This window comes from Bubalus kerabau, chromosome 4 (genome assembly GCF_029407905.1).
Source record: "Bubalus kerabau isolate K-KA32 ecotype Philippines breed swamp buffalo chromosome 4, PCC_UOA_SB_1v2, whole genome shotgun sequence".
Lineage (NCBI taxonomy): Eukaryota > Metazoa > Chordata > Mammalia > Artiodactyla > Bovidae > Bubalus > Bubalus kerabau.
This window is the reverse complement of record NC_073627.1, coordinates 109543378-109555552: the sequence shown is the minus strand read 5'-3', so window position 1 is coordinate 109555552 and position 12175 is coordinate 109543378. Positions and strand designations below refer to the sequence as shown.

General features: G+C 40.8%; 1 protein-coding gene across 1 annotated transcript in view; it reads left to right on the top strand.

Moving 5' to 3' along the window:
- Positions 1 to 12175, top strand: part of DOCK8 (dedicator of cytokinesis 8) — a 236012-nt gene that overhangs the window by 97503 nt on the left and 126334 nt on the right. The window contains exons 7-9 of the mRNA XM_055578247.1: positions 3523 to 3608; positions 8751 to 8817; positions 11500 to 11649. Coding sequence (XP_055434222.1) covers positions 3523 to 3608; positions 8751 to 8817; positions 11500 to 11649 — 303 coding nt within the window. The remainder of the gene's footprint in view (positions 1 to 3522; positions 3609 to 8750; positions 8818 to 11499; positions 11650 to 12175) is intronic.

Sequence of the window (12175 nt, the reverse complement as noted above, 5' to 3'; positions counted from 1 at the left end):
TCAGAGAGGTTAAATAACTTGTTCAAGATTCAGCAGGCAGATTGAATTATAGAAGGGGATCATAACACATTAACTCCAAGTTTTATGTTTAACTGTTTATCTATATATGACTATACCTATTGTAAATCCAAAGATGACATAAACAATCACATCTTGTAACTCTCAGTTTCCACCTATAGATTTAAAACTTTTTACCAAATTTGTCAAGAAATATTATATCTGACTGATACGAACTTCACATTCCTCTTCCTCCCAGTTCCCTGATGGAGGTGCCAATAGGTAATAATGACCCAGAATGGATACCAGAAGAGAAGAAACAGTTAAAGGGTGAGGAGGAGACTTACAGTGAGACATCAGCTCATTAAAATCTCTTTCACTAGATTAAATGGGAGGATATCCAGGCTTGATTACAAGGATGAATCATAGACCATTTTGAAGGAATTGTGTTTTATGGTCTTTAAACGGTGCAGAAACTCAGTTGAGACTAAAAGTTATGATCTAGCAGACATCCTAATGCGGCCTGCTTTACTAACGAGAGGATTCTTTGTGATTAGTGTATAGGATATTTGGAAATTGGAAAGTCTAAAATACTTGACAGCTTCTATACTGGCCCTTGAATGTGCTGAAGTTATACACACAAAAATTACATTTGCTCTTATAACTTGTACTTTCTCCAAAGAAAGTCCTGTAGAAAAAAGGGGTAACTTTCTTACCTACTATGAAATGACTACAAATGCTGATTTTTTTTTGGACAACACATTCATGAAATTATTTTATATTATTATTACTTTATGCCCTTGTGAAGAAAATTAGAAGAGAGGTGAACTATTATATCCAAATTATGACTGAGTATACAGGGGAGGCAAAACTAGAATTCAACCACCAAGCTTCTATGAGGCGAGTTCTTTCCCTGATTCACTCTGATTCTGTAAAAGGCATATGCTGGTCCCTAAGAGAGGTGCGCTCTTCTCCAGATCATAGGGGAGTTTGCACTAGGACTCCTCTGGGTTGCAAGTGATAGAACCCAACTAAAAACAACTAAATTTTTTTTTAAAGTGGAGACTTATTGGCTTGTAATGAAATCTCAAGCAGGAAGATGTGGAGTTGGCCTCAGGTTCCACTGGGTCTGCTGACAAAAGAACCTCATCTCTCATATTATCCCTTTCTCTCTTGTGATCCTCTCTCTTTCTCACTGTAAGTATCTGTCTGTTTTCTCCTAGGAAGAGGAAAACAAGAGGTGTCCATGACTTCATATTTCCTCTTCTGCTTCATTGACAATTCATTTTTATATCAGATAACTGTAAAAGTGCAAGAAATTCACATAGTTTAGAGGAGACTTGGAAAACATATAGACCTTGTTTGGAACCTGAATTAAGAAACTAACTATAAAAAAAACAGACAGTTGGGGAAGTTTGGAGCTGACTATGTATTTCATTAAAATAGGAAATTATTATTTTTAATTAATTTAAAATTTTTAATTTTAATTAAATATTAATTTTTAATTACTTTAATTAATTAAATGAATTTTTTAAATTAATTTAAAAATTAATAGTAGCATTATAGTATATGTTTTTAAAAGTCCTTATCTTTTAGAGGTCTCTACTGAAGCGCTCACTGATGAAATTATATGCTCTCTGGGGCCTTGTTCTGAGCAATCCAACACTGAGTGGGGGAGTAGCAAGTGAGAGTACATGCTGTGTGCTGTGTTAAGCTGCTTCAGTCCTGTCCGACTCTTTGAGACCCCATGGACTGTAGTAGCTCACCAGGCTCCTCTGTCCGTGGGATTCTCCAGGCAAGAACACTGGAGTGGGCTGCCGTACCCTTCTTTGGGGGACCTTCCTGACCCAGGGATGAGACCAAATTGCCCAGAAGTCAAAATTGTTGAAGCTAGATGATGGTTGCGTATGATCCATTACAGTATTTTCTCTACTTTTGTATATGCTTACAATTTTCCAAATGAAGAGCCTTTTAAAAGTATACCAAAGTTTTGAATCTACACCAAAAGCAGAGTGTTTTTACAGTGAGGCTGTTTTCCGATAAGGGGCCCCTTCCCTTTCAGATGTGTCTGTCCTGATCACCCTGAAAGTTCCAGCTTTCTCTGAGGGCCTTCACCTCAGTGTGGGCATCAGAACAGCACCTCCTCTGAAACAGCTCAGCAGTTCCACCCACCAAACTGTTTAACACAAAGGGGAATTGAAAGTTAGAGTGGTGGTGAGTTTACACTTGGGACTATTCCACCAAACTGGGCACAGATTTAATAAGAAGATGACTGTATTGCTATTTAGAAAAATTCTTCTGGTTGCTATCGGGTATTCGGGATGTCATTTATAGCCCAGGAATTGAGAGAGAGTAGCACAGAAACATATACATTACCATATGTACAGTAGAGAGCTAGTGGGAAGTTGCTGTGTAACACAGGGAGCTCAACTTGGTGCTCTGTGATGAACTAGAGGGTTGGGGTGGTGGGTGGGAGGGAGGTTCCAGAGGGAGTGGACACATGTATACTTTAGCCACTTCGTGTCGTAAGGCAGAAACCAACACAACGTTGTAAAACAATTATCCTCCAATTAAGAATAAATTTAAAAAATATAATTAGACATGGACCTATTTGTTGGACACTTGTGAGCTGCAGACCATTCATCAGAGTTTGTGTACCCACCACAAGAGCAGGAATTAAAGTTCTCAGGACAACTTGCACTGTCAGTCTTTGCATCTATGACTATAATTAAGATACTGTGATAGTTCACATTTGAACTTTTTAATTAATTTTCCTTGGAGTATAGGTGCTTCACAACGTCACATTAGTTTTTGCTATATAGCAAAGTGAATCAGCTGTACGTATACTTGATACTTCCCTTTAACTCCAGTCCCTATGTTGTGAAATAGACAGACATATCTCTTAACGTGTCATTACTAAGCTTTTCAATTCTTAGAACTTTATCAAGTTCTAGCTGGACATGTCTATTTAGAACCTATAAATTCAGCCCCAAATCTCTATCATCTGTTTAAGGAAACTGTGAACCAAGAAAGCCACTGTATTACAGTATTAATGGTTTACAGCTTTAGGTGAAAATTTCTGATTCAGATCTCAAGTCTGAAACTCACATATTTACTGGTAAAGCCCTCGGCAGGAGAAATATTCTGATTGTGTCCTTAAAGCCAGCAAAAAAAAAAAAAAGTCAACAATAGGTGTAAGATTTTGCAATGCCATCTGGTGGATGTTACTAAGCCTTATCTATGTTCACATTTCCTTCCTTCCTCTTTTGGTCTCTTTGTCTTAAATGTTTGGTTGTCTGAAAGGAGAAAAATCTTTGCTGTAAATGCTGACTTTGAAGCATGGGGGTTGGATAATAAACTCTTATAAAAGTTAATGTATTATTCTGTGATTAGGAATAAAGCAAATGCAGCTTGTCTTGCATGGTAGATAGCAGTCTTCCCTTCTCTTGGTTAACTGCTGATTAATTCACTACTGATTTCATAGGAATTCACTACTCATTTCTTTTACAATGTGGTTAATAATAGGAGGATGCTGTGGAAATACGTCCGGTACCAGAATGTCCCAAGGAACATCTGGGAAACAGAATATTGGTCAAGTTGCTGACCCTGAAGTAAGTATCAGCAAACACTACCTACTCGATTGAGATCTGTCTTGCCTCTCAGATACAGACTGTCCTTCTCATCAGAGCTTGAATCGGGGAGGACCCCAACACACTTTTAACAGTGGGCAGCTGTGAAGTAGTAGAAAGACCAGAGTTCAGAATCAGGTAGCCCCAGATTCTATTCCTGCCAGGCCTTTGACCGTCATTCTACTATGAAAAGGAAGACGAACACTAAGGTTAGATGTCTAGGTAATTAATTGAGCGAAATGTCCTGTGTTAAGAAAAATAGCAGTAAAAGCCAGTGGTGTGCTGGAGTCCACTCTAACTCCTGAGAGCTCAGTGTATGCTTCTCTTTCCAACTCTTTATTCAGTGAAGTCACATTGGTAGTTTGAAATTAGCCATGGTAGAATGGTAGAAATATTTACAATATTGAAATCAGAAAATGCTACTACAAGTTAGATTCTTTTTATTCTTAGAGATGTATATACATTTCCCAACATACCATTATTAAAACACAATGAAAAATGCAGCTAAAACTCAGTTTCAGTGCCAGAGGACATTAGAGTGTAGTGGGACTGTAGCACACTATCCTGTGGGGGCGCTCGCTGCCAGCTTGGGCCAACTCTTGCCGTCCAAATGAACTGACCCATTTTGATCAGTTGTCTGATTTTTTTTTTTAAAGAGAAACTAGAAATCCAGATTTTTCTGCATGATTTCCTGACTTCTTAAACATTTTCTCATTTCCTTCTTTGGTAACACACATTTCAAACAGCACATGTCTGAAATCTGGATTCATCTCATGGGTCACGTTTGCTTGAAAGCAATTCTTTTTTAGCTTTTTAATTGTGTTTAAAAGTCCCACATCTTCTATATGTGTATTAATTTTGTACTTGTGTATTAAATATTATATGTATTACAAAACAAGCATAAGTGAAACATTTTGAAGGATGAACTCAATCAATTAAAATAAACTATAGTATTTTCTTCCTGAATTCCAGCGGATTGTCTTGCCTAACCCTGGAGTGCCTGCATGCCTCTCTTTCCTCTTTATAGACGATTGCTTTAGAGAATTAGTTCTTCCACTTTTTCAGATGATAGGCACTTTTGAAAACATTGAGTTGTAACTGCTCTCAGTTCAGTTCAGTTCTGTCTATTGCTCCGTCGTGTCTGACTCTTTGCGACCCCATGGATTACAGCACTCCAGGCTTCCCTATCCATTGCCAACTCCTTGAACTTATCCAGACTCACATCCATAGCGTCGGTGTTGCCATCCAACCATCTCATCCTGTCGTCCCCTTCTCCTCCTGCCTTCAATCTTTCCCAGCATTATGGTCTTTTCAAATGAGTCAGTTCTTCGCATCAGGTGGCCAAAGTATTGGAGTTTCAGCTTCAGCATCAGTCCTTCCAATGAACACCCAGGACTGATCTCCTTTAGGATGGACTGGTTGGATCTCCTTGCAGTCCAAGGGACTCTCAAGAGTCTTCTCCAACACCACAGTTCAAAAGCATCAATTCTCTGGCACTCAGCTTTCTTTATAGTCTAAGTCTCACATCTGTACATGACTACTGGAAAAACCATAGCTTTAACTAGCAGACCTTTGTTGACAAAGTAATGTCTTTGCTTTTTAATATGCTGTCTAGGTTGGTCATAGCTTTTCTTTCAAGGAGCAAGCATCTTTTAATTTCATGGCTGCAGTCACCATCTGCAGTGATTTTAGAGTCCAAAAATATAAAGTCTCTCACTGTTTCCATTGTTTCCCCATCATTTGACATGAAATGATGGGACCAGATGCCATGATCTTAGTTTTCTGAATGTTGAGTTTTAAGCCACCTTTTTCACTCTCTTCTTTCATTTTCATCTAGAGGCTCTTTATTTCTTCTTCTCTTTCTGCCATAAGGGTGGTGTCATCTGCATATCTGAGGTTATTGATATTTTTCCCAGCAGTCTTGATTCCAGCTTGTGCTTCTTCCAGCCCAGCATTTCTCCTGATGTACTCTGCATATAAGTTAAATAAGCAGTGTGACAATATACAGCTTTGACGTACTCCTTTTCCTATTTGGAACCAGTCTATTGTTCCATGGCCAGTTCTAACTGTTGCTTCTTGACCTGCATACAGATTTCTCAGGAGGCAGGTCAGATGGTCTGTTATTCCCATCTCTTGAAGAATTTTCCACTGTTTGTTGTGATCCATGCAGTCAAAGGCTTTGGCAGAGTCAATAAAGCAGAAATAGATGTTTTTCTGGAACTCGCTTGCTTTTTCCATGATGCTCTACCTAGGCAAAACTATGTAGGCATAAAAATTTTTCATACCCTGTTAGGAAAGTCATCCATCTATTGAAGTCAATTCATGAAACTCTTAGGCAGCACTTGGTTTGCCATTAGGGCACTTGGATTTTGGATTCAAGACTGTATTTCAGCCTGGGGACTTCTCTGGAATTTTGAGTTCTTATAAATAAAGTAGTTAGACCAGATCATCCCGAAGTTCCTACGTGCTGTAAATTTCTGATTCTAATGTGGAGCCTCCCCAATTCCTCTCCTCAGAACACAAGCCAGCATGACTGCTTACACAGTTGTGGGGCTCTCTTGGTGTTGTAGCACTCTCCTCAAGTCAATGCTACCAGTTGGAGGGGGAGTTAGGACTTTTTGTCTTGTACAGAGATGAGCAGCCAATAAGCCAGCTTTGTGTTGAGCAGTGGGTACATAAGGGCAAACGCTGGTCCCTGGGATCTGACCCAGCTGGGGGAAACTCTTAGCCCTTCAGCAAGAGGGCTAAGTGGAAGTGGCTCTTCCATCCCCCTTTGCATTCATCATTCAGGAAATCCACCCTATTGTCTGAGTCTCTCACCCACTCCCACAGGAAGTGCATCAGGCCACTGTTGGCTGCAGTAACTCTGGTCTTTGGGATTGGAGGAATTCTACCCTCTGATGCTTGATACTCAGCCTCCTAGGTGTTTTCTCTAAGTAAATGGCAGCTCTTCTCACAGATGGGAAGACATGGCCACTAAGACTATTGTTAAAACAGTAATCATGTCACTTGGATTTCTCCTGACGAAATTTGTGAAGTGTAGTTTATAATGAAAGTTTCCCCAAACTGCCAAAGCAGAAATTAAAGAGAACTGTAGTGTTTTCTCAGTCTTTGACATGCTCCAGTGTCTTAAATTGTATTTGTACCAACATATACCTGCAAGAGGGGAGATGTATCTTTCACTACTTTAAATAAACTGGACAAATGAAAGCAAGTTCTTATAGGTAAACCTGAAATGTTTAAATATGAATAGTAAAAATTATGTTAATGATATGTAGTAAAAAATTATTAAATGATAACGTTAAATTTTATTTGTGATAAAATACAGATAACATAAAATTTGCTGTCATATCCATTTTTCACTAGTATTTCAGTGGCAGTAAATACATTCACATTGTTGTACAGCTATTGCCACCATCTATCTCCATAACTCTTGTCACTTACCCAAACTGGAATTTTATACCCACTAAACAATAACTCCCATTTCTCTCTTCCACCATTCCCTTATGGAAGTGGAATTATACAGTGTTTGGCCTTTAGTGACTGGTGTATCTCACTTACACAGTTTCTTCAACGTTTGTCCATATGGTAGGATGTGTCAGAATTTCCTTTCTTTTTAAGACTGAATAATGTTCTGTTGTATGCACATACCATATTCTATTAATTCACTCATCTTGGATGGACACCTGAGTTTGGTTCCACCTTTTGGCTACTGTGAATAACGACGTTCCTTGACATTGTTTATAAAGTATGTTCACACATACTGTCTTTCACAGTCCTTACAACAATCCTAGGAAATGGGAAGAGTAAGTATCCTTTCCTCATTTTACAAGTAAGTGGAACTGGGGAAAGTCAGTAACCCAATGAAGATTCCAGAATTAGCCAGACTGGGAGAGGGAACAGAGCCCAGGTCTCTCTGACTCAGTGTCTGTGACTCTTCTATCATGCCCACTGTCTCACTTCCAAGGTGTCATTTGACCAACTCTTTTGTCTGGTTACCTTTGTCCACATATTCTTTAAAAAATTCTCTTTTTAGACAAAGCTATGATAAATGCGTTCTCTCACATACAGTTGAAAACAGAATTTGACCTAATTTGCATGACTTCTGCAGTGGTGGTGGTCCAGGGCCTGATTACTAGGGCTCTTAGCTGGCAGCGTCATAGGTTGTTAGTGAAGTAAAGTTGCCCAGTCGTGTCCGACTCTTTGTGACCCATGGACTGTAGCCCACCAGGTTCCTCCATCCATTGGATTTTCTAGGCAAGAGTACTGGAGTGGATTGCCATTTCCTTCTCTAGGGAATCTTCCTGACCTAGGGATCAAACCTGGGTTTCCTGCATTGCAGGTAGATGCTTTACCATCTGAGCCACCAGGGAAGCCCTATATGTTAACCTGAAACATTTAGAAAGTGCATGTCTGTTCCATGTGCATCCTATAGCAAGCAGGATTGTGCTTGGGGTTGCCTTCTCTTGTCTTCAGCCCACCATTTCTGGGGGCATTGGCAATTAAGGCCAATATGAGAGCTGCTTGTTCTAGCTCTCGTTGGACCCTCACACCTCAGTGTTGATCAACTGTGCTCAGCTCCCTGTCTCCACCTCAGTTCAGAAGCTCCCCTGGCAATGGAAGGACCAGACATTCACACACATCATAACCTTATTTCCTTCTGGCAGGTCCCACTATAAATCTAAAGAAAAGCAACTTAACTTTTCTTTTTGTACGAGCTGAAAGCCGAAGCCCTTAAAACTGAATAATAAGAGCTACCTATTCTGGCAGTAAAATGTAAACTGTAAACAAGACCTTTAGCTAAGACACACTCAATCCTCTGAAAACCCAGCAGCTACAACAGTAAGAAGTGCCATGTGGGATCAGATGGAGAATCTGTTCCACATGCTCTCTGTTGCAGGGCCACCAGCAAGCACTTTCATGATCTCAAATGATTAGGAATTTTCTATGAACCTCTCATATTGCTCTATTAATATTCTCATATGATTCTCATATGCGTGGAGCTACCCAAATACTTCTGGAAACTACTTACATTTTTAACCAGATTATGTATCTTGGCATTTTCAGAAATCTCAAAATTATCAAAGTTAAATCCATATAGACTTTTCTCTCTTTCTCTGACAGGTTTGAGATAGAAATTGAGCCCCTGTTCGCCAGCATTGCCCTCTATGATGTTAAAGAAAGGAAAAAGGTAAGTAAACAAAAATAACTCAGCCCTGAGGGCATCGTATATTGTTCATGGAATCTTTGGGTTCATTTCTTTAAATATCATTTCTATGCAGTAAAAACACATTAGATTTGAAAGCAAATGACCTTTGATATGTCCAGTTCTATTGCCTTTGCAGTTTTTAAAGACGTGACCTGGGAATGTTTGTCGTTTATGTTCTTTGAAGAATCTTGAAGGAAAAGTTGATAGCCTGGCTGAATCAGAGAACTGATATAGTGACATATGGGGTTACACATAAAACAAAGCAATTTAAACATGGCTGTAACAAGCTCAGTGCATATAATGTTTCCTGAGTTTGGGAGTTTTTGCATTTTATTGTGAATGGAAGGCATCTGGTGCAATAAAAGTCTAAATTTGCCATTGGGTGGAGTCCTCACCAAGTATAACATGCTTTTAATTGAAAAGACTTTTCCATGAGTGTTTTAATGTTTAGTCATTTTGTAACTCCTAAAGAAGGACAGAAATAGCAAAACCAGGGGAGACACTTCTGCCCCCTTGCTCAAATACTATAACCACTCAGTATTTAAGAAGTGTATTGTGTATTTTTAAGTAAATATTAATAACTATGAAGATTTGTATTAGTCAGGATAGGTTAACTGCTAAAACAGGAGAACCCACCACGAACACACACACACATATTCAGTGGTTTAAAACTGTAGTTCTCAAATTTGCATAGGCATCAGAATCCCCTGGAGGGCTTGTTAAAACAGTTGCTGGGCCCAGTGCCAGAGTTTCTGATGCAGTAAATCTAGTGGGGCCTGAGAACTTGCATTTCTAACAGGTCCCCAGGTGATGCTGAGGCTGTTGGTCAGGGGGCCATATATGGAGAACCTGTGGCTTAAGGAAGGAGAACTTTCTGATGTTTGTTTCTTAACAATCCAGGGATTTTCCTAGTGGTCCAGTAGTTAAGAATCCACCTTGCAGTGCAGGGGACTCAGGTTTGATTCCTGGTTGGGGAACTAAGGTCTCACTTGCCCCAGAGCAACTAAGCCCGCCCCTGTGCATCACAAGGGAAGATCTCACTTGATGCAACAGAGATCCAGCGTACTGCATCTAAGACCCAAAGCTGCCAAAGAAATAACTAACAGTCCAGGGTAGGGGCAGGGGCGCAGGGTCAACAGTGGTTTGCTCCACTCAGTCATTCAGGAACCCAAGCTGGCATCTTTGGTATGTGTTCTCCCAAATCATCCTTGTCACTGCCACTGCGGCTCCCAGAAAAGGGGAAAAGATAGCAGAGGGTGGAGGTGGGTAGAGTTGAAGCCTGGAAGTTCAACCCATCACTGCTCCTGCTCACAGTTCTGTGACTAGATTGGAGAGAATCTAATTACAGCCTTCCCAGGAGGCACAGTGGTAAAGAATCCACCTGCCAGTGCAGGAGATACAAGAGACGTGGGTTTGATCCCTCGGTCAAGAAGATCCCCTGGAGTAGGAAATGACAACCTGCTCCAGTATTCTTGCCTGGGAAATCTCATGGACAGAGGAACCTGATGGGTTACAGTCCATGGGGTCACATAGAGTCAGACACAAGTGAGTGCATGCACACACACACACACACACACACACACACAAACACACACATATGCTTACTCCTAACCGCAAGGGAGCTGGTAAATGCAGTCTATGCCTGGGAGCCTCTTCTTGGCTGTAAATCTATTAGTGGTGAAGGGAAAACCAATTCTGCAAGGGTTCCTAAGTAACACTGTGCTATTTGGACCACTCGTCCAACATGAGTGCGCCATCCATGGAGCTCTCATCATGTCACACTCTTGCTCAAAATCTTTAATGGATCCTCACTACCTGAAACATTAAAAACAAACTCTTCACCTTCCATACCTGGCTTTCTTCAGTATGGCTCTCACCTGCTTTCTTTCCCTCAAGAGCCTAGGCAGAGTCAAGCTGGATTTCTCAGTATTAACTAAAGTCACTGCAGATTTTCCAGCTGCTGAGACATCTGTGCTGTGCTCTCTTCCTGGTACCTGTCACCCTCCAGCTCTGCCTGGTGGAATCTTCTTCCAAGGCCTATCCATCTCACTCACCTCCCCCTTGGAAAGCATTCCCCATCCGCCCCACTGGATATGACCTCTCACCCTCAGGAATGTACACAACGCTTTTTCCTCTGAGTGTGGTCACTGTGCTGCTGCTGCTGCTGCTAAGTCGCCTCAGTCGTGTGCGACTCTGTGCGACCCCACAGACAGCAGCCCACCAGGCTCCCCCGTCCCTGGGATTCTCCAGGCAAGAACACTGGAGCGGGTTGCCATTTCCTTCTCTCCTACAGTGTGGTCACTGTAGTTAGTACATATTGGCCTTTTCCCTCCTTCTTGATTGTAGGCTAATTGGGAGCCCAAGTAATGCCCTGATTTTCTTCAGTGCAGTTCCTGGCACATCACTGTATTCAGGAGATATTGGTGGGATAATAAAAATTTTAATGTTTCAAAGAACATCTCTCAAATGACTCAAAAATACCTAGAGACTATGACAAAATATGTATCAGATTTTCCAGCAACCACTGATCATAAACCATGTCTATGATTACACTTACTTCTCGTGAAATTTGGTGGGGCTTTTTCACTCTTTTTTTTTTTTTAAACATGTTTAGACCATGAGAACAACTGTAACTCATTTTTTCATTTTGCCGCTCATTTACAGATCTCAGAAAATTTTCACTGTGACCTGAACTCTGACCAGTTTAAAGGATTTCTGCGTGCTCACACGCCCTCTGTTGCCTCATCCAGTCAGGCAAGATCTGCTGTGTTCTCGGTCACCTACCCATCCTCGGACATCTACCTAGTAGCCAAGGTGGTTCGATACAGTCTGATTTGCACATTCTGATGTTCTCATTGTTACATTAGTCCCAGTGCCTGTTCAGGGTGAAAGAGGTGTCAGAAAGTACTACATGTCCTCTGTGAGATTCACTTTGTTTCCCTCTCAACTGTCCTCCTTTTCCTTTTCAAGCAAATTGTGTTGGATGCTAGAATGACTCTGAATTTTGAAGTCATACAGTCTTAGGTTTCAGTCCTGGCTTTGCTACTTAGCACCTATATGACTTTGGGTAATTACCTAACCTTTCTGAGACTCAGTTTCCTCATCTGTTAAGTTGGGATAATAACACCTCCCTCAATGAGTAGATGTGACTATAGAATAAAGCCTGGTATGGATGAGCATCCTTCCTCCTAACAAGGAAAGCCCCCTCGGCTATCCAGCTCTGGGAGGCTGCTGTGGAGAAAATCTTGGATAGAGTCTCCTAATCATGTTCATGATTTTGTAAAGACCCGGAGTTAAATGCCTGCAAATATCTAGGCTCTGACAGTTTGAGATGTGGGTT